The sequence below is a fragment of the Mobula birostris genome, chromosome 2, assembly GCF_030028105.1.
Source record: "Mobula birostris isolate sMobBir1 chromosome 2, sMobBir1.hap1, whole genome shotgun sequence".
Lineage (NCBI taxonomy): Eukaryota > Metazoa > Chordata > Chondrichthyes > Myliobatiformes > Myliobatidae > Mobula > Mobula birostris.
The window spans coordinates 4,787,896-4,813,176 of NC_092371.1; the positions used below are offsets into that span (position 1 = coordinate 4,787,896).

At 51.0% G+C, this 25,281-nt stretch overlaps 1 protein-coding gene across 1 annotated transcript in view; it reads left to right on the plus strand.

The window, feature by feature from the left end:
• Nucleotides 1-11,945, plus strand: part of LOC140211547 (cortexin domain-containing 1 protein-like) — a 29,977-nt gene extending 18,032 nt beyond the window's left edge. Inside the window, exons 2-4 of the mRNA XM_072281369.1 lie at nt 2,428-2,605; nt 6,157-6,414; nt 10,543-11,945. Coding sequence (XP_072137470.1) covers nt 10,579-10,761 — 183 coding nt within the window. The 5' untranslated portion in view covers nt 2,428-2,605; nt 6,157-6,414; nt 10,543-10,578 and the 3' untranslated portion in view covers nt 10,762-11,945. The remainder of the gene's footprint in view (nt 1-2,427; nt 2,606-6,156; nt 6,415-10,542) is intronic.
• The last annotated feature ends 13,336 nt before the right edge of the window (nt 11,946-25,281 follow it).

Sequence of the window (25,281 nt, forward strand, 5' to 3'; positions counted from 1 at the left end):
TTAGGCCTGTTGGTCTGTCGAGTCTGCTCCGCCATTCGATCATGACTCATTTACTTTCCCGCTCAGCCCCATTCGCCTGTCTTCTCGTAGCATTTGACCCGCTGACTGGTTCGGGGTTCGATCCCCGCGGCGTCGGCAAGGGGTGAGCGCGCAGGTTTCCTCCGGGTTCTCCGCTTTCCTCCCACAGTCCAACGATCTGCCGGTCACGGTTGGTCAGTAGTTACTCGGTCCCGTTGGTTCGGAAAGTCGGTGGCTCATCAGAGGGTCGCTGGGCCGGAAGGGCCTTTTCCCCGCTGCATCTGTAAATAAATAAAAAACCTAAACAAGCAATGGGACGAGATCGGGCAGACATGGAGTAGATGGGCCGGAGGGCCTGATTCCGCGCGGCAAGAGGCTGTAACTGTCCGGGGCCAGTCCCTTCATTGCCGGCTAATGGCTCGTACCCAATGCCCGTGCCGACCTCAGAGATAATTCCTCGCTAATTATCCCTGGGGCAGCTTCGGGAAACGCAGCACGCCAATGTAATGCAAATTAACCCAATAAACCAACCCCGGCCTACACGAAACTCTTCTCATCTTTGAACAGCCGCTTTCAATAATTCATCAGCCTAATGGGCGTTCGGCACAGATTTTGATCTTCAAGGCAAATTATTAGCAGCTCCCCCCTCCCCCCAGCTCAATTACCGAGGTACTTGGCCACGTTGTAATGACGGTCGGCTGAATCATAGAGCATCTTTTAACCCGCTACGCTCTCTCCTTTGTGATGGTCCCGCCTGTGACACCCGACCAGCGTGGAGTTACCCGATTCCTGAACTGCAATTAGGTTGTTATTGTCACATGCACCGAAAGATAGTCACTGAACATTACAGTTCCTTCGGCCCATCTAGTCCGTGCCGACCTGCCTAATGCCTTCGACCCGCATCCAGAGTGAAATGCTTTTGTCTGCATGCCATGGGGAGGGGAGGGGAGGGGAGGGGGCTGGTGTAGGCAGGAGGTGACTGGTGGACTGAGGACGGGACCTGGGTGTTGAGGTTGGGATACCGGGGTGAGGGGGTGGGGGGAAGAGAGAGAGAGATGGATGTGTGTGTGTGGGGTGAGGGTGAAGACAGAGATTGTACGGAGGTAAGCAGGAACTCAAAGGGCTTCTGGTGCCGGACAGCGATAAATAGAGGAGGCAATAACGGGAACCAATAGGTGAGGGGTATTCAGGTTGAAGGGAGTTGTAGAAATGGAGAGGGTGTAGGGCCAGAGGGGGTTACAGAGACAGGGAGGGGTGTAGGGGCCGGAGGGGGTTACAGTGACAGGGAGGGGTGTAGGGGCTGGAGGGGGTTACAGAGACAGGGAAGGGTGGAGGGGGTTACAGAGACAGGGAGGGGTGTAGGGGCCGGAGGGGGTTACAGAGACAGGGAGGGGTGTAGGGGTTGGAGGAGGTTACAGAGACAGGGAGGGGTGTAGGGGCTGGAGGGGGTTACAGAGACAGGGAGGGGTGTAGGGGCTGGAGGGGGTTACAGAGACAGGGAGGGGTATAGGGGCTGGAGGGGGTTATAGAGACAGGGAGGGGTGTAGGGACTGGAGGGGGTTACAGAGACAGGGAGAGGTGTAGGGGCTGGAGGGGGTTACAGAGACAGGGAGGGGTGTAGGTGATGGAGGGGGTTACAGAGACAGGGAGGGGTGTAGGGGCTGGAGGGGGTTACAGAGACAGGGAGGGGTGTAGAGGCTGGAGGGGGTTACAGAGACAGGGAGGGGTGTAGGGGCTGGAGGGGTTTACAGAGACGGAGGGGTGTAGGGGATGGAGGGGGTTACAGAGACAGGGAGGGGTGTAGGGGCTGGAGGGGGTTACAGAGACAGGGAGGGGTGTACGGGCTGGAGGGGGTTACAGAGACAGGGAGGGGTATAGGGGCTGGAGGGGGTTACAGAGATAGGGAGGGGTGTAGGGGCTGGAGGGGGTTACAGAGACAGGGAGGGGTGTAGGGGCTGGAGGGGGTTACAGAGACAGGGAGGGGTGTAGGGGCTGGAGGGGGTTACAGAGACAGGGAGGGGTGTAGGGACTGGAGGGGTTTACAGAGACAGGGAGGGGTGTAGGGGACGGAGGGGGTTACAGAGACAGGGAGGGGTGTAGGGGCCGGAGGGGGTCACAGAGACAGGGAGGGATGTAGGGGCCGGAGGGGGTCACAGAGACAGGGAGGGGTGTAGAGGCCAGAGGGGGTTACAGAGACAGGGAGGGGTGTAGGGGTCAGAGTGGTTCCTGAGATGGGGAGGGGTGCAGGACTGGAGAAGATTTCAGACCGGAGGGGTGGAGGGGAGGAGATGGGATGGTGTTATCGAGTCTTGAAATCTAAAAAGCCAATTCCTGAGACTTCTCCTGCCCAACCTCTCCTTCAGCATCCACCGAAATATTCTCTGCACTCTTTCCCATTTAATTTAATAGCTCAACAAATACTGGACACAACGTTCGAAGTACACTCCCACCAAAGTCTTGAACAACTGCAACGGAACATCTCACCTGCCCAGACTGATGAATGCAAACAGCTCTTCAGCAGCCTGTTGACTGTTGAACCCTGATGCTACGTTTCGGGGCGTGTACGATGAGAAGAGGAAAAAGTACGGTATGTGGCCAAAGACTTATTCCCGGGGTGGAACTGGCGAATACAAGCGGGCATGATTTTGGGGTGATTGGCAGAAAAGTACAGGGGGGATGTCAGAGGTAGTTTTTTTTACAGAGAGTGGTGGATGCGTGGAACGCCCTGTCAGGGTGTGGTAGAGGCAGGTACATCATGGACATTTAAGAGACTCGTAGATAGGCGCATGAATAAAAGAAAAAAAATGAGGGTTTTGTGTGAGGGAGGGTTAGATTGATCTGGAATCAGGTTAAAGGGTCGGGACAATATTGTAGGCTGACAGGTCTGAACTGCCCACGGGTTGAGATTTTAAATTGGAGAAAGGCCAATTTTGATGGTATCAGAAAGGATCTGGCAAGTGTGGATTGGGACAGGCTGTTTTCCGGCAAGGGTGTACTTAGTAAGTGGGAGGCCTTCAAAAGTGAAATTTTGAAAGAACAAAGCTTGTATGTGCCTGTCAGAATAAAAGGTAAAGATAACAGGTATAGACAACCTTAATTTCAAGAGATATTGAGGCCCTGGTTAAGAAAAAAAGGAGGTTCATAGCAGGTATGGCAGTAGGAACAAATTAGGTGCTTATGGAGAATAAGAAATGCAACAGAACCCTTAATAAAGAAATTGGAGGGTTAAAAGTCAAGTCACTTTTTATTGCCATTTCGACCATAACTGCTGGTACAGTACACAGTAAAAAGGAGACAATGTTTTTCAGGACCATGGTGCTGCATGAACAGTACAAAAACTACACTGAACGACGTAAAACTACACTAGACTACAGACCTACCCAGGACTGCGTAAGGTGCACAGAACAGTGCAGGCATTACGATAAATAATAAACAAGGCAATAGGCACAGTAGAGGGCAGTCAGTTGGTTTCAGTCCAGGCTCTGGGTATTGAGAAGTCTGATGGCTTGGGGGAAGAAACTGTTACATAGTCTGGTCGTGAGAGCCCGAATGCTTCGGTGCCTTTTGCCAGATGGCAGGAGGGAGAAGAGTTTGTATGAGGGGTGTATGGGGTACTTCACAATGCTGTTTGCTTTGCGGATGCAGCGTGTGGTGTAAATGTCTGTAATGGCGGGAGGGGAGACCCCGATGATCTTCTCAGCTGACCTCACTATCCACTGAAGGGTCTTGCGATCCGAGATGGTGCAATTCCCGAACCAGGCAGTGATGCAGCTGCTCAGGATGTTCTCAATACAACCTCTGTAGGATGTGGTGAGGATGGGGGGGGTGGGAGATGGACTTTTCTCAGCCTTCGCAGAAAGTAGAGACCCTGCTGGGCTTTCTTTGCCATGGAGCTGGTGTTGAGGGACCAGGTGAGATTCTCTGCCAGGTGAACACCAAGAAATTTGGTGGTCTTAACGATCTCTACGGAGGAGTCGTCGATGTTCAGTGGAGTGTGGTCGCTCCATGTCCTCCTGAAGTCAACAACCATCTCTTTTGTTTTGTTCACATTCAGAGCATAGGTTGCCTTAGCAGACAAGGTGAAGGAGAATCCTAAGGAATTCTACAGATATGTCAAGAGCAAAAAGACTGAAAGGGACAAAATTGGCCCTCGGGAAGATCAGAGTGGTGATCTAGGTGTGGAGCCAGAAGAGATGGGGAGACTTTAAATGGATCTTCTGCATCAGTATCTACTTGGGAGACAGACTCAGAGTCGAGAGAATTGTTGAAAAACAGCAATGAGGTCATGGACCCTATACAGGAGGGGTTTGCTGTCTTGAGGCAAATTACAGTGGGTAAATCCCCAGGACCTATGGGAGGCAAGTGCAGAAATTACAGGGACCCCAGCAGAGATATTTAAATTATCCTCAGCAACAGGTGAGGTACCAGAGGACTGGAGGATGGCCAATGTTGTTCCACAGTTTAAGAAAGGCTCTAAAAATAAATCAGGAAATTATAGGCCAGTGAGCCTGGTATCAGTAGTGGGAAAGTTACTGGATTGTAAGGGTCATGATATTAAGTATTTGGACAGACAGGGACTGATTTGGGATAGTCAGCATGGATTTGTGCGTGGTAGGTCATATCTAAACAATCTTATAGAGTTTTTCGAGGAAGTTACCAGGAATGTTGATGAAGGCAAGGCAGTGGGTGTTGTCTACATGGATTTAACAAGGCATTTGATAAGGTTCCGTATGGGAGGTTGGTCAAGAAGGTATCGGTGCTGGGTCCTTTGTTGTTTGTCATCTATGTCAACGATCTGGATGATAACGTGGTTCACTGGATCAGCAGATTTACGGATGACACAAAGATGGGGGCGGGTGTGGAGCTTGTGGACAGCGAGGAAGACTATCAGAGCTTACAGTGGGATCTAGACCAATTGGAAAAATTAATTGATGGGATGTTACTCTGAGGTTGTATAAGATGTTGGTGAGCCCTAATTTGGAGTATTGTGTGCAGTTTTGGTCACCTAACTACAGGAAGGAAGTAAACAAGGTAGAAAGAGTACAGAGAAAATTTACAAGGATGTTGCTGGGTCTAGAGTTATAAGGAAATATTGAATAGGTCATGACTTTATTCCTTGAAGAATAAGGTTCGAGGGTATACAAAATTATGAGGGGTATAGATAGGGTAAATGCAGATAGGCATTTTCCACTGGGGCTAAGTGAGATTACAACTAGAGGTCATGAGTTAAGTGTGAAAGGTGAAATTATTAAGGGAACATGAGGGGAAACCTCTTCACTCAGGCAGTCATGAGAGTGTGGAATGAGCTGGCTGCACATGTGGTGCATGTGGTCTCGATTTTAATGCTTAAGAGAAGTTTGGATAGGTACGTGGATGGTAGGGATATGGATGGCTTTGGTCCGGTGCAGGTCGATGGGAGCAGGCAGTTTAAGTGGGTCGGCATGGACTAGATGGGTTGAAGGACCTGCTCCTCTGCTGTACTTCTCTATGCCCCTATGCCCCATGACACTATGTTCTATGTTCTCTGTCTCTATTTAATGTTCTATTTTCTGTGTAGTACAAAGAAGGTTCACCAGATTGATTCCTGGGATGGCAGGACTTTCATATGAAGAAAGACTGGATGAACTGGGCTTGTACTCGCTGGAATTTAGAAGATTGAGGGGGGATCTGATTGAAACGTATAAAATCCTAAAGGGATTGGACAGTCTAGATGCAGGAAGATTGTTCCCGATGTTGGGGAAGTCCAGAACGAGGGGTCACAGTTTGAGGATAAAGGGGAAGCCTTTTAGGACCGAGATGAGGAAAAACTTCTTCACACAGAGAGTGGTGAATCTGTGGAATTCTCTGCCACAGGAAACAGTTGAGGCCAGTACATTGGCTATACTTAAGAGGGAGTTAGATATGGCCCTTGTGGCTATGGGGATCAGGGGGTATGGAGGGAAGGCTGGGGCAGGGTTCTGAGTTGGATGATCAGCCATGATCATACTGAATGGCGGTGCAGGCTCGAAGGGCCGAATGGCCTACTCCTGCACCTATTTTCTATGTTTCTATATTTCTATGTGTTCTGTGTTCTGTGTCTGTGTTCTATGATCTAAGTTCTGTGTCTGTGTTCTGTGTTCATATGAATTTGTGCTTCAGGACTTCTCTGTAACCTAAACCTGGATGTGGATGGTTATACGATCTCGCTGAAACCTGACACCTCCCCGGTCCAGTGCACTGGAGGGGACCCTCCTCTCAGTGCCCAGGGCAACTGTACAATGCCTGTCCCCCACTGGCAGCCCCCTGCGTAACGCTTGCAACCCGCCAGGAGGGCGGTGAGCACCAGGAGTCCACAGCCGACAGAGGAAGGGGAGAGGACAAGACAGAGTACGGGACGGTGATACCCAGACCAGCACAGTAAGTACACTGTGACCTTGAAACCTAATCCAGCAAATATTTGACACTTTCATCCAGATCTGGTGACTTGAGCGAAGGGTTAAACAAGGGTTAAACAAACCCTGCCAGGCCTTTAGAACCAAACCTTGTATCAACACCACCCTGTCTCTGTAACTGCTGCGCCCCTCCCCTTCTCTGTAACCCCCTCCAGCCCCTACACCCCTCCCTGTCTCTGTAGCCCCCTCCAGCCCCTACACCCCTCCCTGTCTCTGTAACCCCCTCCAGCCTTACACCCCTCCCTGTCTCTGTAACCCCCTACAGCCCCTACACCTCTCCCTGTCTCTGTGACCCCATCCAGCCCCTACACCCCTCCCTGTCTCTGTAACCCCCTCCAGCCCCTACACACCTCCCTGTCTCTGTAACCCCCTCCAGTCCCTACACCCCTCCCTGTCTCTGTAACCCCCTCCAGCCCCTAAACCCCTCCCTGTCTCTGTAACCCCCTCCGTCCCCTACACCCCTCCCTGTCTCTGTAAACCCCTCCAGTCCCTACACCCCTCCCTGTCTCTGTAACCCACTCCAGCCCCTACACCCCTCTCTGTCTCTGTAACCCCCCCATCCCCTACACCCCTCCCTGTCTCTGTAACCCCCTCCGGCCCCTACACCCCTCCCTGTCTCTGTAACCCCCTCCAGCCCCTACACACCTCCCTGTCTCTGTAACCCCCTCCAGTCCCTACACCCCTCCCTGTCTCTGTAAACCCCTCCAGTCCCTACACCCCTCCCTGTCTCTGTAACCCCCTCCATCCCCTACACCCCTCCCTGTCTCTGTAACCCCCTCCATCCCCTACACACCTCCCTGTCTCTGTAACCCCCTCCATCCCCTACACCCCTCCCTGTCTCTGTAACCCCCTCCATCCCCTACACCCCTCCCTGTCTCTGTAACCCCCTCCAGCCCCTACACCCCTCTCTGTCTCTGTAACCCCCTCTGGCCCCTACACCCCTCCCTGTCTCTGTAACCCCCTCCAGCCCCTACACCCCTCCCTGTCTCTGTGACCCCCTCCGGCCCCTACACCCCTCCCTGTCTCTGTAACCCCCTCTGACCCCTACACCCCTCCCTCTCTCTGTGACCCCCTCCGACCCCTACACCCCTCCCTGTCTCTGTAACCCCCTCCGGCCCCTACACCCCTCCCTGTCTCTGTAACCCCCTCCAGCCCCTACACCCCTCCCTGTCTCTGTAACTCCCTCCAGCCCCTACACCCCTCCCTGTCTCTGTAACCCCCTGCAGCCCCTACACCCCTTCCTGTCTCTGTAATCCCCTTCAGCCCCTACACCCCTCCCTGTCTCTGTAACCCCCTCCAGCCCCTACACCCCTCCCTGTCTCTGTAACCCCCTCCGGCCCCTACACCTCTCTCTGTCTCTGTGACTCCCTCCGGCCCCTACACCCCTCCCTGTCTCTGTAACCCCCTCCGGCCCCTACACCCCTCCCTGTCTCTGTAACCCCCTCCAGCCCCTACACCCCTCCCTGTCTCTGTAACTCCCTCTAGCCCCTACACCCCTCCCTGTCTCTGTAACCCCCTGCAGCCCCTACACCCCTTCCTGTCTCTGTAATCCCCTCCAGCCCCTACACCCCTCCCTGTCTCTAACCCCCTCCAGCCCCTACACCCCTCCCTGTCTCTGTAACCCCCTCCAGCCCCTACACCCCTCTCTGTCTCTGTAACCCCCTCTGGCCCCTACACCCCTCCCTGTCTCTGTAACCCCCTCCAGCCCCTACACCCCTCCCTGTCTCTGTGACCCCCTCCGGCCCCTACACCCCTCCCTGTCTCTGTAACCCCCTCTGACCCCTACACCCCTCCCTCTCTCTGTGACCCCCTCCGACCCCTACACCCCTCCCTGTCTCTGTAACCCCCTCCGGCCCCTACACCCCTCCCTGTCTCTGTAACCCCCTCCAGCCCCTACACCCCTCCCTGTCTCTGTAACTCCCTCCAGCCCCTACACCCCTCCCTGTCTCTGTAACCCCCTGCAGCCCCTACACCCCTTCCTGTCTCTGTAATCCCCTCCAGCCCCTACACCCCTCCCTGTCTCTGTAACCTCCTCCAGCCCCTACACCCCTCCCTGTCTCTGTAACCCCCTCCGGCCCCTACACCTCTCTCTGTCTCTGTGACTCCCTCCGGCCCCTACACCCCTCCCTGTCTCTGTAACCCCCTCCGGCCCCTACACCCCTCCCTGTCTCTGTAACCCCCTCCAGCCCCTACACCCCTCCCTGTCTCTGTAACTCCCTCCAGCCCCTACACCCCTCCCTGTCTCTGTAACCCCCTGCAGCCCCTACACCCCTTCCTGTCTCTGTAATCCCCTCCAGCCCCTACACCCCTCCCTGTCTCTAACCCCCTCCAGCCCCTACACCCCTCCCTGTCTCTGTAACCCCCTCCGGCCCCTACACCTCTCTCTGTCTCTGTGACTCCCTCCAGCCCCTACACCCCTCCCTGTCTCTGTAACCCCCTCCGGCCCCTACACCCCTCCCTGTCTCTGTAACCCCCTCCAGCCCCTACACCCCTCCCTGTCTCTGTAACCCCCTCCGGCCCCTACACCCCTCCCTGTCTCTGTAACCCCTCTGATCCCTACACCCCTCCCTGTCTCTGTAACCCCTCCGGCCCCTACACCCCTCCCTGTCTCTGTAACTCCCTCCAGCCCCTACACCCCTTCCTGTCTCTGTAACCCCCTCCAGCCCCTACACCCCTCCCTGTCTCTGTAACCCCCTCCAGCCCCTGCACCCCTCCCTGTGTGTGTGTGTGTGTGTGTGTATGTGTGTGTATGTGAGCTTGAGTGTGCTTATCTGTGATTGGATGTGTACAAGTGTGCATGTATGAGTGCAACTGAGTGCAAATCTGTGAGTGTGAGTGTCAATGTGTGTGAGTGTGTGCAAGTATGTGTATGCATCTTTGTGAGAATGTGTGAGTGGAAGACAGTGTGTGTGCACAAGTGTGTGAATGGGTGTGTGTGAGTGCATGTCTGCGCACTTATCTGTGAGGGTGTTGGTGTATAGATGTATGTAAGAGCACGTGTGTTGTGCGAGTGGGTGGGTGTGAGTGTATGTGTGTGTCTCTGTGTGATTGTGAGTGTTTGTCTGTATTTGTATCAGTTTGGCTGCATGTACGAGTGTGAGAGAGGCAGGAAATTGAGGAGCGACTTCTTCACCCAGAGGATGGTCAGTAGAGATACTTTAACAACAATTAACAGGCACTTCGACAGGTACACGGATAGGAAAGGTTTAGAGGGATATGGGCAATGTGGGTTAAAGGAACTCGCTAGGATGGATGGGTTGGGGTGATGGGGTTGTTTCTGTGTTGTGAAGGTGCTGGAGAGGACGGGGAGAGGAAGGGGTGAGTGTGGGGAGAGGGGGAAGTGGATGGAGAGAGGAAGGGGTGAGTATGGGGAGAGGGGGAAGTGGATGGGGAGCGGAAGGGGTGAGTATGGGGAGAGGGGGAAGTGGATGGGGAGAGGAAGGGGTGAGTATGGGGAGAGGGGGAAGTGGATGGGGAGAGGAAGGGGTGAGTATGGGGAGAGGGGGAGAGGGGGAAGTGGATGGAGAGAGGAAGGGGTGAGTATGGGGAGAGGGGGAAGTGGATGGAGAGAGGAAGGGGTGGGTATGGGGAGAGGGGGAAGTGGATGGAGAGAGGAAGGGGTGAGTATGGGGAGAGGGGGAAGTGGATGGGGAGAGGAAGGGGTGAGTATGGGGAGAGGGGGAAGTGGATGGGGAGAGGAAGGGGTGAGTATGGGGAGAGGAAAGGGTGAGTATGGGGAGAGGGGGAGAGGGGGAAGTGGATGGAGAGAGGAAGGGGTGAGTATGGGGAGAGGGGGAAGTGGATGGAGAGAGGAAGGGGTGAGTATGGGGAGAGGGGGAAGTGGATGGGGAGGCAAAGGGGTGAGTATGGGGAGAGGGGGAAGTGGATGGGGAGAGGAAGGGGTGGGTATGGGGAGAGGGGGAAGTGGATGGAGAGAGGAAGGGGTGAGTATGGGGAGAGGGGGAAGTGGATGGGGAAAGGAATGGGTGAGAGGGGGTTGAGAGAGGGGCGAGAGTTTACCGGTCACTCACCAAATTGACATTGAACAGGTGGATCTTCCTCTGTGCTCTGAGCTGGTGACTTTCTCCTGCAGGTGAGCGAAGAGGGGACAAGAGATCTGGTCGGGGGGATGCGTGTGGCCCAGGGTCTCCTGAATGGCCACATGGACCTGGATGAGGGCTTGGTCTTGGCCTTCATCGTGCTGCTGTGCCTGCTGCTCTTGGTCATGATCGTCCGCTGTGCCCGGATGGTAATCGACCCATACAGCGCCATCCCCACCTCCACCTGGCAGGAGGAGCAGATCAACAACTGACCCTCCGTGGGGGAGGTGGGGGATGTATTCTCAGACCTTTGGCCTGGACGTCTCCTCCCCCCATCCCCCCCGAGCTGCACTCCCACAGTCGGGCCGGCGCTGATCGAACTGGATTGCAGGAGGGTTTCCAATTGATGTACGTGGCCCCTCTCTCTCATCCCGTCCATCTCCATCCCCTCCACCCCCCTCCTCATGGAAACAAGCTCTTCGGCCGAACCCGTCCAAGGTGTCCATCCAAGCCAGTCCCATTTGTTCATGCTTGGCCCACATCCAAAACCTTTCCTGTCCATGTACCTGTCCATATCCCTCTAAACCTTTCCTGTCCGTGTACCTGTCCGTATCCCTCTAAACCTTTCCTATCCGTGTACCTGTTCGTATCCCTCTAAACCTTTCCTATCCGTGTACCTGTCCGTGTGATTTTAACTGTTGTTCCTGTACAGCCCGTTCCACATTCTAACCACCCTTTGAGTAAAGAAGTTGCACAAGTCCCCGTTAAAACTTTACCCTCTCAAACCTGCTCCCTCTGGTCTGATGCGCCCCTACCCTGTGGAAATGACTGTGACCACACACCTTATCTGTACCCATTATCATTGTACGACCTTCTATAACATCACCCTTCGACCTCCTTTGCCCCATGGGGAACTGTCCCAGCCTGTCCAGTCTCCCCATGTAACTCAGTCCCCCCAGTCCCGGTTACATCCTCGTGAATCCTTTCTCCCCCTCTCCAGGAATGACATCCTTCCTGCAGCTGGGTGACCAGAATTGCACACGGAACTCTGAGTGCGGTCTCACTAACGGCTTGTGCAACTTTAGCATGATTCCCGATTCCTGTACTCACTCCTGAGTTCTGCAGTGTCCCCCTGACACCTCTCTGCAACTCTCTCCATCTTCCCCCCCAACCCAAGGTAACCTCTCACCCCCTCCCTGTTTGAAAATTGACACCATCTAAACTTCGAAGGGACTCTGCCCTCACTGCGCTTTGAGAGTTGCTCAAGAGCGTAAACCTCACCTTGTCTCCCTCTTAAGGAGTTGCACTCCCTTAGTTTGGAAGCAGTCCCCACATCTAGTTTCTCCCTGGGGGGAAGCACCCCCTCTCCACCACCCCTTCAGGGTCTTCAATATTTCAATCCCCGCTCCCCGAAACACACGTTGAAATTGTGTATTTTTAAATAAAGTGTGTATCTCACCCAAATGCATGGCAAAAATTTATTAACGTAAACACGAGGAATTCTGCAGGTGCTGGAAATTCAAGCAACACACATCAAAGTTGCTGGTGAACGCAGCAGGCCAAGCAGCATCTCTAGGAAGAGGTACAGTCGACGTTTCGGGCCGAGACCCTTCATCAGGACTAACTGAAGAGTTAGTAAGAGATTTGGAAGTGGGAGGGGGAGGGGGAGATCTGAAATGATAGAAGAAGACAGGAGGGGGAGGGATGGAGCCAAGAGCTGGACAAGTGATTGGCAAAAGGGATATGAGAGGATCATGGGACAGGAGGCCCAGGGAGAAGGGAAAGGGGGGGGGAACCAGAGGATGGGCAAGGGGTATAGTGAGAGGGACAGAGGGAGAAAAAGGAGAGAGAAAAAGAATGTGTGTATATGAATAAATAACGGATGGGGTACGAGGGGGATGTGGGGCATTAGTGGAAGTTAGAGAAGTCAATGTTCATGCCATCAGGTTGGAGGCTACCCAGACGGAATATAAGGTGTTGTTCCTCCAACCTGAGTGTGGCTTCATCTTTACAGTAGAGGAGGCCGTGGATAGACATGTCAGAATGGGAATGGGATGTGGAATTAAAATGTGTGGCCACTGTGAGATCCTGCTTTCTCTGGCGGACAGAGCATAGGTGTTCAGCAAGAATTTATTAGCTGCTGACGTTTTGATGCTGTGTTCAATTTCTCGGGATCCTAGTAAGACCAGCATTTATTTCCTCATCCTCACCTCCCTCCGGAGGTTTAGAGCGGGGAGGGGGTGCCATCGTGAACTGTCGCGGTTCGTGTGGGGAAGGGGCTCCTATGGTGCTCTCAGGGCGGGAGTTCTGAGAATCAAACCCAGCGATGGCAAAGGAACGATGAGGTATTTCTTGTTTCCTGGCATTTGTGAGCGTCTGGTCTGGATCTTGCTTGGAAATCTCAGAATTCCTTTGGAGGTGATTCTTCCAAAGGGAACGATCCAATAAACAAAGTGCTAGTGTTGATGTTTTTGGGAGAAAGGTACATTTTAATTCAATTATTTTCAAAAGCATTATTTTAGTTTATTTAACTATATTGAAACATTGCATTTTTTCGCTTTCTTACCGTTCATAATTTTAAAATATAAAAATGTATTTTTTATTGAATATCAGAGACATTTAAATCTTCTAGTCTGACAGCAGGCTAAGCTTGAAGGCATGGCTTTGTTTCTTTCAGTTGAGTGGGCTGACTTGCCTGCACCACCTTCTGATTACCTCCCTCTTCCACTGATATGAAGAATGAATCAAGATTAGAATCTGGATTTACGTCAGCATTTATGGGGAAAAGGCAGGAGAATGTGTTGAGAGGGAACATCAGCTATGATCGAATGACTAAGTAGACTCAATGGGCTGACTGGCCTAATTTTGTTCCTATATCTTATGATAAATCAAAGAACACACAGCAGAGTACATTTCAATCTTTAATTATGCCCTTTTGAGAAGATGGGAGAGGCTCCTCTACCACAAAGGGTCATTCTATTCTCACTGCCCCTCTCAGAATGGTGTGCTCCCTCCTCACTGTCCCTCCCAAAGGGAGGCACTCCCTCCTTACCACCTCTACCACAATGTGGCGCTCCCCCCTCACCGCCCCTCCAAAACTGTGGCGTTCCCTCCTTCTGCAGTGCAGGACCTCCTCTGGGAGCACCAGCCTGAATTATATGTCTGAGTTCCTGCAATGGGACCAAACCCATAACAGGGACACGGGCCCACCAAGTATCCCACAAGCGGTCGGCTGGCAATTAAGCGTCAGGGACTGTTCCCTGGAATAAGGGCGAAGTCGGAGCCAATCCCCTGCAGTACTGCAGCGCACCACCAGAGGACTCTCCAGCCGGTCTGCAGGACGGTCCGACACTGACCTCTAGTGTCTGCCTTTCGTCACTCCGCAGGGTCCTCCAACCGCGGGAGGACCAAGTACGCACATGCCATGCAACCGGACCAAACAACATTCTTCCAGACCACGGTGCACCCATGATCTATATATCAGACAGTACATCAAATAAAATATTATCACAAATAAGTTAATAACAGATCACTCAAAAAGCATGTCCTGTGCAACTCAGAAAAAACTGCAAACAGCTCGCTGTCCCAGTGAAGAGACGCTAGACACTAGAATACTACAGCACAGTACAGGCCCTTCGGCCCTCGATGTTGTGCCGACCCATATATTCCTTAAAAAAACGTACTAAACCCACACTACCCCATAACAATAGACAATAGGTGCAGAAGTAACACACATAAAAGTTGCTGGTGAACGCAGCAGGCCAGGCAGCATCTCTAGGAAGAGGTGCAGTTGACGTTTCAGGCGGAGACCCTTCGTGCAGAAGTAGACCATTCGGCCCTTCGAGCCTGCACTGCCATTCTGAGATCATGGCTGATCATCTACTATCAATACCCGGTTCCTGCCTTGTCCCCATAACCCTTGATTCCCCTATCCATAAGATACCTATCTAGCTCCTTCTTGAAAGCATCCAGAGAATTGGCCTCCACTGCCTTCTGAGGCAGCGCGTTCCACACCTCCACAACTCTCTGGGAGAAGAATTTCCTCCTCAACTCTGTCCTAAATGACCTACCCCTTATTCTTAAACCATGCCCTCTGGTACTGGACTCTCCCAGCATCTGGAACATATTTCCTGCCTCTATCTTATCCAATCCCTTAATAATCTTATATGTCTCCATCAGATCCCCCCTCAATCTCCTTAATTCCAGTGTGTACAAGCTCAGTCTCTCTAACCTCTCTGCGTAAGACAGTCTGGACATCTCAGGAATTAACCTAGTGAACCTACGCTGCACCTCCTCCACAGCCAGGATGTCCTTCCTTAACCCTGAAGACCAAAACTGCACACAATACTGCAGGTGTAGTCTCACCAGGGCCCTGTACAAATGCAAAAAGATTTCCTTGCTTTTGTACTCAATTCCCTTTGTAATAAAGGCCAACATTCCATTAGCCTTCTTCACTGCCTGCTGCACTTGCTCATTCACCTTCAGAGACTGAACAAGTACTCCTAGATCTCTTTGTATTTCTCCCTTACCTAACTCCACACCGTTCAGATAATAATCTGCCTTCCTGTTCTTGCTCCCAAAGTGAATAACCTCACACTTATTCACATTAAACGCCATCTGCCAAGTTTCTGCCCACTCACCCAGCCTATCCAAGTCACCTTGAATTCTCCTAACATTCTCATCATATGTCACACTGCCACCCAGCTTAGTATCATCAGCAAACTTGCTGATGTTATTCACAATGCCTTCCTCTAAATCATTGACGTAAATCGTAAACAGCTGTGGTCCCAATACCGAGCCCTGTGGCACCCCACTAGTCACCACCTGCCATTCCGAGAAACACCCATTCACTGCTACCCTTTGCTTTCTATCTGCCAACCGGTTTTCTATCCATGTCAATATCCTCCACCCAATGCCATGAGCTCTGATTTTACCCACCAATCTCCTATGTGGTACCTTATCAAATGCCTTCTGAAAGTCAAGGTACACCACACTCACTGGATCTCCCATGTCTATCTTCCTGGTTACATCCTCGAAAAACTCCAATAGATTCTCAAGCATGATTTGCCCTTGGTAAATCCATGCTGGCTCGGCCCAATCCTATCACTGCTATCAAGATATGCTGCTATTTCATCTTTAATAATGGACTCTAGCATCTTCCCCACTACTGATGTCAGGCTAACAGGGCAATAGTTCTGTTTTCTCCTTCCCTCCTTTCTTAAAAAGTGGGATAACATTAGCCATTCGCCAATCCTCAGGAACTGATCCTGAATCTAAGGAACATTGGAAAATGATCACCAATGCATCTGCAATTTCCAGAGCCACCTCCTTTAGTACCCTAGGATGCAGACCATCTGGACCTGGGGATTTGTTAGCCTTCAGTCTCATCAGTCTACTCATCACCGTTTCCTTCCTAATGTCAATCTGTTTCAGTTCCTCTGCTACCCTATGTCCTTGGCCCATCCATACATCTGGGAGATTGCTTATGTCTTCCCTAGTGAAGACAGATCCAAAGTACATATTAAATCCGTCTGCCATTTCTCTGTTTCCCATAACAATTTCTCCCAATTCATTCTTCAAGGGCCCAACATTGTTCTTAACTATCTTCCTTCTCTTCACATACCTAAAATAACTTTTGCTATCCTCCTTTATATTCCTAGCTAGCTTGCGTTCATACCTCATTTTTTCTCCCCGTATTGCCTTTTTAGTTAAGTTCTGTTGTTCCTTAAAAATTTCCCAATCATCCGTCTTCCCACTCACCTTAGCTCTGTTATACTTCTTTTTTAATGCTATGCTATCTCTGACTTCCTTTGTCAACCACTGTGGCCACTTTCCCCCCTTTGAATCCTTCCTTCTCCAGGGGATGAACTGATTTTGCACCTTGTGTATTATTCCCAAGAATACCTGCTATTGCTGTTCCACTGTCTTTTCTGCTAGGATATCTGACCAGTCAACTTTGGCCAGCTCCTCCCTCATGGCTCCATAGTCTCCTTTGTTCAACAGCAATACTGACACTTCTGATCTGCCCTTATCCCTCTCAACTTGCAGATAAAAACTTATCATATTATGGTCACTACCTCCTAATGGCCCCTTTACTTCAAGATCACTTATCAAATCCTGTTCATTGCACAACACTAAATCCAGAATAGCCTTATCCCTGGTCGGCTCTCATACAAGCTGCTCCAAAAATGCATCCCGTAGGCACTCTACAAACTCCCTATCCTGAGGTCCAGTACCAACCTGATTTTCCCAGTTCACCTGCATGTTGAAATCCCCCATAACTACTGTGACATTTCCTTTGCCACATGCCATTGTTAACTCCCTATTCAACTTGCACCCAATATCCATGCTACTGTTTGGGGGCCTGTAGATAACACCTATTAGGGTCTTTTTACCCTTACTGTTCCTCAGTTCTATCCACACTGACTCTACTTTTCCTGATTCTATGTGTCCCCTTGCAAGGGACTGAATCTCATTCCTCACCAACAGGGCCACCCCACCCCCTCTGCCCACCTTTCTGTCCCTTCGATAGCACGTATACCCTTGTACATTCAATTCCCAGGTCTGATCCCCCTGCAGCCATGTCTCCGTTATCCCAACAACATCATAGTTACTTACCCATTTGCACCTGAGCTTCAAGCTCATCCGCCTTATTTCTGACACCGTGCATTCAGATATAGAATTTTTAACCCATTTCTCCTCTCTCTGTTTAAATCGCTGCCTATTGTGCATAACCCAGCTCCCCGAACTCTCAACGGGCTATACACCCCTTGAATTTTGTTGTCCTTCTTAAATTTACTTTCTCTTTCTGCACATTTAACTCCATGCTCCGTCAGACCATCCCTCTGCACTTGTATCCTCCTTATCACTCGTTCCGCCTCACTTTTCTCTACTTCACACTTAATATTCCGGAACCGTGTAGTCCCCACCTGTCCTTTATACTTCATCTCGCTATCCTCTCTCACATTCTGGATCCCTGCCCCCTGCAAATTTAGTTCAACCCCCCCCCCCAAGCAGCACTAGCAAACTTTCCTGCAAGAATGTTAGTACCCCTCCAGTTCAGGTGTAAACCGTCCCATCGGAACAGATCCCACCTTCCCTGGAACAAAGCCCAATTATCTAAAAACCTGAAGCCCTCCCTCCTGCACCATCCTCTCAGCCACGTATTGATCTGTATAATCCTTCTGTTCCTCGCCTCACTCGCACGTGGCACAGGTAGCAATCCTGAGATTGTTACCCTGGAGGTCCTGCCCTTCAGCTTCGCACCTAACTCCCTGAACTCACTACGCAGGACCCCCTCACTCTTCCTACCCACGTCGTTGGTCCCTACATGGACCACAACATCTGGATTCTTGCCCTCCCTCTCGAGAATAACCTGCACCCGATCTGAGATGTCCCAGACCCCGGCACCAGGGAGGCAACATACCATCCAAGACTCCCGATCTCCCCCACAAAATCTCCTATCTGCCCCCCTGACTATAGAATCCCCTATCACTACCGCTGTCCTCTCTTCCCTCCTCCCCTTCTGAGTTGAGGGTCCAACCTCAGTGCCAGAGACAGGACCACTGCAACTTGTTCCTGGTAGGTCATCCCCACCAACAGTAACCAAAACGGTATACTTATTGTTGATGGGAATGGCCACAGGGGTGCTCTGCTCTCTCTGCCTGCTCCCCCTCCATCTCCTGACAGTCACCCAGTTGCCTTCCTCCTGTCTTTTTGGTGTGACTACCTCCCGATAACTCTTATCTATCTCTGTCTCTGCCTCCCGAATGATTCGTAGTTCATCCAGCTCCAGCTCCAATTCCCTAACTCGCTCTGATAGGAGCTGCAGCTGGATGCACCTTCTGCAGGCGTGGTCATCAGGGATAACTGCGTTGACCCTGACCTCCCACATACGGCATACGGAGCACACCACTGCTCGAACTATCTCTTCCATTACCTGATCCCAGATTAATCAGAATAAATGAAAAAATACCTACCGACCTTACCTTTTTTCCTCAGCAAGCACATACTCAGGCTCACTGATTACCTCTCACCGAAGACCCCCTTACGCCGAAGCCCACTGAGCCAAAGCCCAGCACTCTGCTCCCACGCACTCCACTGCCTGCACCTGAAAGTGGGCCTCTTTTTAATCTCCGCGCTCGCCGCTGACATCACCCGCGCCTGCGCAATTTTACTTTCCTCCTCAGGTAATGCCTAGGTATTCCCGATCCTCGGCCTTCCTACAACGGCTGATCCTCTGATCCTCCAATCTCCAGTCGTCCGTCGACCTCGAGCACTCCTTGCTCCCGCATCGACGCTGCCCGCGCCTGAAAGTGGGCCTCTTTGTAACCCTCTATTTTTCTTTCATCCATGTGCCTGTCCAAGAGGCTCTTAAATACCCCTAATGTTTTAGACTCCACCACCATCCCTGGTAAGTCATTTCAGGCACCCACAACCCTCTGTGTAAAAAACTTACCCCTGATGTCTCCCCTAAACTTCCCTCCCTTAACTTTGTACATATGCCCTCTGGTGTTTGCTATTCATGCCCTGGGAAGCAGGTACTAGCTATCCACCCTATCTATGCCTCTCATAATCATGTAGAACTCTATCAAGTCCCCTCTCATCCTTCTACGCTCCAAAGAGAAAAGTCCCAGCTCTGCTAACCTTGCCTCATAAGACTTGTTTTCCAATCCAGGCAACATCCTGGTAAATCTCCTCTGCACCTTCTCCATAGCTTCCACATCCTTCCTATAATGGGGTGACCAGAACTGAACACAATACTCTAAGTGTGGTCTCACCATAGATTTGTAGAGTTGCAACATGACCTCTCTACTCTTGAACTCAATCCCCCTATTAATGAAGCCTAGTGTCCCGTAGGCCTTCTTAACTATCCTATCAACCTGTGCAGCGACCTTGAGGGATGTATGGACTTGAACCCCAAGGTCCCTCTGTTCATCCACACTCTTAAGTAACCAACCATTAACCCTGAACTCAGCCTTCTGGTTTGTCCTTCCAAAATGCATCACCTCACACTTATCCAGATTGAACCCCATTTGCCACTTTTCTGCCCAACTCTGTATCCTGTCTAAATCCTCTTGTAACCTTCAGCAACCTACAGCTCCATCCACAACTCCTCCAATCTTCGTGTCATCCGCAAACTCACTCACCCATCCTTCCGCCTCTTCATCCAGGTCATTTATAAAAATCACAAAGTGCAGGGGTCCCAGGACAGAGCCCTGCAGCACTCCACTAGTAACTGACCTCCAGGCAGAATACTTTCCTTCCACCTCTACCCTCTGCTTTCTTCCTGTAAGCCAATTTTTTATCCAAACAGCCAAGGGTCCACTGATCCCATGCCTCATGACTTTCTGCATGAGTCTCTCATGAGGGACCTTGTCAAATGCCTTGTTAAAATCCATGTCGACCACATCTACCGCCCTACCCTCATCAATTTCTTTTGTTACCTCTTCAAAAAACCCAATTAGACTCGTGAGGCACGACCTTCCCTTCACAAAGCCATGTTGACTATCCTTGAGTAGACTGTGGTCGGGCATGGCAGGGAGAGTTTTCTTCCTTCTCCCGTCTGCGTGAGATGTGGGACATTCGAGAGACTGAACTTTTTTTACTGTGCCATGGCCTGTTCTTCATCAAGTTATGGTATTGTTGCACTGTTGTAACTATATGTTATAATTATGTGGTTTTGTTAGTTTTTTCAGTCTTGGTCTGTCCTGTGTTTTGTGATATCACATCGGAAGAATATTGTATCATTTCTTAGTGCATGCATTACTAAATGACAATAAAAGGGGACTGCATGTCCTCATAATCTAATCTAATCTAATATGCTTCCTTCTTCCTCTTGACGAGTTGCCTCACGTGTTTCGTCAGCCACGGTTCCTTTTTCCTACCATTTTTTCCTTGTCTCAGTGGGACAAACCTACCCTGAACCCAGCACAAGTGGCCCCTAAACTTCTTCCACATTACTTCTGTGCTTTCACCTTTGAACATCTGTTTCCAATTTACTCTTGCTAGTTCCTGCCTCATCCCTTCATCGTTAGCCCTTCTCCAGTTAAGCGCTTTCCCATTTTGTCTGTTTTTATCCTTTTCCATAGCTATGCTGAAGCTAAGGGAGTTGTGGCCACTCTCACCAAAATGCTCCCACACCAAGAGGTCTGCCGCCTGACCAGATTCATTACCCAGAACTAGATCCAGTATGGCCTCTCCTCTCGTTGGCTGGTCCACATACTGTGTCAGGAATCCTTCTTGAATACACCTGACAAATTCAGCCCCATCTATCCCCCTTGCAGTCAGGAGGTGCCAGTCACTATGAGGGAAGTTGAAATCACCCATAACTACAACCCTGTATTTCCTGCATCATTCTAAAATCTGCCTGCTTATCTGCTCCTCGGTGTCCTGAGGGCTACTCAGGGACCTATAGACTACTTCCAGCACAATGATTGATCCCTTCCTATCTCTGACTTCCACTCACACCAACTCAGTGGACACTCCCTCCGCAGCGTCCTCCCTTTCTATAGCCCTGACCAGTAACGCTACTCCCCCCCACCCCCCACCCCCCGGCTTTCTACCTCCCATCCTATTCCTTTTAAAACACCTAAACCCCGGTACCTGCATCAGCCAATCCTGCCCTTCCTCCAGCCAAGTTTCAGTCATGGCCACAACATCGTAGTTCCATGTACCACGTACTGATCCATGCTCGAAGTTCATTCCCTTTATTCCTAATATTCCTAACATTGAAATAGACACATTCCAACCCCTCTAACTGGCTACATTTATGTTTTATCCCCTGCCTGTCCTTCCTCACCAACTCAGAACACATAGCATCATGGCCTTGTCCTTCTGCCCTAATCTCCGCACTCACATTCTGATTCCCACCCCCCGCCAAACTAGTTTAAACCCTCCCCAACAGCTCTAGCAAACCTGCCTGCCAGGATATTGGTCCCTTTCCCGTTCAGGTGCAGCCCGTCCTTTTTGCACAGGTCAGACCTTCCCCAGAAGAGATCCCAATGATCCAGAAATCTGAACCCCCGCCCCCTGCACCAACTCTTCAGCCACGCATTCATCTGCCATAACTTCCTGTTCCTCCCCTCTCTGTCTCGTGGCACAGGCAGCAATCCCAAGATTACCACCCTTGAGGTCCTGCTTTTTAACTTCTTTCCTAACTCCCTATATTCCTTCTTCAGGACCTCATCCCTACTCCTATCTACGTCATTGGTCCCCACGTGGACCATGACATCTGGCTGCTCACCCTCTGTGCTGAGAATACCGAGAACTCGATCTGAGATATCACGGACCCTGGCACCAGGGAGGCAACAGACCATCCGGGATTCTCGATCTCTCCCACAGAACCTCTTATCTGTCCCCCGAACTATCAAATCCCCTATTGCTACTGCTCTCCTCTTTTCCCTCCTTCCTACCTGGGCTGAGGGTCCAGTCTCGGTGTCAGAGACGCAACCACTACAAATTGTCCCTGGTAGGTCATCCCCGCCAACAGTATCCAAACCGGTATACTTATTGTTGACCTCGGTGCTGACAGGGTATTCATTAATCTCCCAGCCCGAGGGAAGAAGCTGTTACCCAGTCTGGCAGTCCTGGTCCTGATGCTCCTGTACCTCCTTCCTGATGGTAGTGGATCAGAGAGATTGTGGGATGGGTGGGAGGGATCCTCAATAATGCTTTGGGTTGCTTGTATACAACGCTCCCGGTAAACAGTGGGGAGGGAGACCCTGGTGATCCTCTTGGTGGTTTTTACTGTCCTCTGTAGGGTCTTGTGGCCTGACGTCTTGCAGCTTCCATGCCACACAAAGATTCAGCCAGACAGGATACTCAAGTGATACTCCTGTCGAAAGTTGTGAGGATGGGGGTGGGGAGTTTTGCAGGCCTCAGTCGACTCAGAAAGTGTAGACACTGCTGTGCCTTCTTGAGCAGTGAGGAGACATTGTGGGTCCAGGTTAGATCACCTGTTACGTGCACACGAAGGAACTTTGTGCTCTTTACTCTCTCCACGGCAGAGACATTGACGTACAAAGGAGAGTGGCCAGCCTAAACCTTCCTGAAGTCCACAATCGTCTCTTTTGTCTCGTCCACGCTGAGACTCAGGTTGTTGTTCTCGCACCGTTTGACAAGCCTCTCTGTATCCTGACCCATCATTGTTGCTGATGAGGACAACCACTGCTGTGTCCTCAGCAAACCCGATGCAGTTCGAGCTGGATCTAACAGTACAGTCGCGAGTCAGCAGCGTGAACTCCAGCCAACTCACGACTGCACCAACAGATCCAGCTCGAACCACACCATCTAGTTCACTGCTGATATCATGGACTAGCCCATTCCAATCCCCCTCCCCTCACCCAGTGACCCCTTCTCCTACGTCGGAGACCCTGCTAACTCACCTCTGATGTGAAATACATCTGCAGATGCCGGAAATCTGAGATAAAAGCGGGTGGCGCTGGGAATATTGCTCCAATTCTTGGAGCTGCCATTGTTGTGAGTGGGTCAGTGTGCAGAGTGGCCGAGGCTCGTCAGGCTCAGGTAGGGTAAAGAATCTAGGAAGTTTCTCTTTTTGTTCTTAATTCTTCATTCCTCATCTGTTAGAGCGTAGTAGTGCGGTGAGAGTGGCTCCAGGGGCAGTGATTTGTACTGCGCGTGACATAGTCATAGTCATAGTAATAGTCATACTTTATTGATCCCGGGGGAAATTGGTTTTCGTTACAGTTGCACCATAAATAATAACTAGTAATAAAACCATAAATAGTTAAATAGTAATATGTAAATTATGCCAGGAAATAAGTCCAGGACCAGCCTATTGGCTCAGGGTGTCTGACCCTCCAAGGGAGGAGTTGTAAAGTTTGATGGCCACAGGCAGGAATGACTTCCTATGACGCTCTGTGTTGCATCTTGGTGGAATGAGTCTCTGGCTGAATGTACTCCTGTGCCCACCCAGTACATTATGTAGTGGATGGGAGACATTGTCCAAGATGGCATGCAACTTGGACAGCATCCTCTTTTCAGACACCACCATCAGAGAGTCCAGTTCCATCCCCACAACATCACTGGCCTTACGAATGAGTTTGTTGATTCTGTTGGTGTCTGCTACCCTCAGCCTGCTGCCCCAGCACACAACAGCAAACATGATCACACTGGCCACCACAGACTCGTAGAACATCCTCAGCATCGTCCGGCAGATGTGGGAACTCTGGGAGACCTCCAGCCTCCCAGATAACCACACCTACACCGGGTGGACCGAGCTGCAGCTCCTCAGAGAGCGCATTAAGGAACTCACACGGGAGACTGAGGGGGTGATAGATCAGAGCTACAGGGAGGTGGTCACCCTGAGGCAGCAGGAGACGGGTAACTGGGTGACCATCAGGAGAAGGAAGGGAAATGGGCAGTCAGTGCAGAGTACCCCTGTGGCCGTTCCCCTCAGTATACCATTTAGACACTGCTAAGGGGGACGACCTACCCGGGGAGTGGGGGAGTCGCAGTGACCAGCTCTCTGCACTGAGTCTGGTGTTGTGGCTCAGAAGAGAAGAGAGGTGAGGAGGACTGCAGGGTGAGAGGAGATTCCACAGCCAGGGGAACAGAAATGAGATTCTGTGAGCGTGGTAGAGACACCTGGATGGTACACTGTCTCCCAGGTTCCAGGGTCGGGGATGTCTCGGATCGGGTCCTCGGCATTCTCAAGTGGCAGGAGAGCAGCCAGTGAGGGTAAGGATGGGATGATTTGCCAGGTGAGGAACTGGTACAGAGGCAGGGTTTCAGATTTTTGGATCATTGGGATGTCTTCTGGGGAAGGGATGACCTGCACAGAAAGGACAGGTTATACCTGAACCCGAGGGGATTCAATATCCTTACGGGCAGGTTGACTAGAGTTGTTCGGGTGGGTTTAAACTAATTTGGCAAGGGGACGGGAACCAGTGATGGTGCTGGGGTGGGGTAGTTTACAAACAGAGGCAATGTGCGGTGAGCAAGGAGAGGCCGATGATTGGGGAGAATTACAGTCAACAGGATGAGTTGCAACGTAAAAGGTGGACAGAATCGAAAAGGGTGAACACAGGACTGAAGGTGTTATGTTTGAACGTGCACAGTATACAGAATAAGGTGGATGAACTTGTAGCAAAGTTACAGATTGGCAGGTATGAGGTTGTAGGCATCACCGAGCCATGGCTGAAAGAAGATTATACCCGGGGGCTTAACGTCCAAGGAAATACATTGTATTGAAAGAACAGGCAGGTAGACAGAGGGGGCGGCGTTGCTCTGTTGGTAAAAAAATGAAACCAAATCATTAGAAAGAGGTGACATATGGTTGGAAGATGTTGAATCATTGTGGATGGAGCTAAGGAACTGCAAGGGTAAAAAGACCCTGATGGGAGTTGTATATTGACCCCCCAAAAGTAGTAAGGATGGGGTTTACAAGTTACAATAGGAGATGGAAAATGCATGCCAAAAGGGCAATGTTACCATAGTCATGGGGGACTTCAATACGCAGGTAGATAGAGAAAATCAGGTTGGTGCTGGATCCTAAGAGGAGAAATTTCTAGAATGCATATGAGATGGCTTTTTAGAGCAGCTCATGGTCGAGCGCACCAATGGATCAGTTATTCTGGATTGGGAGTTATGCAATGAACTGGAATTCATTAGAGAGCTTAAAGTAAAAGAACTCTTAGGGGAAAGTGATCAAAATATGATCTGTCATACGGGGGTGGGGGGGGCACTGGGAGTATGGACCCAAATGCAAGACACAGACACTGAAGTACTAGGAACAAGACCTGACTAGAGAGCTGAGACAAGAACACAGA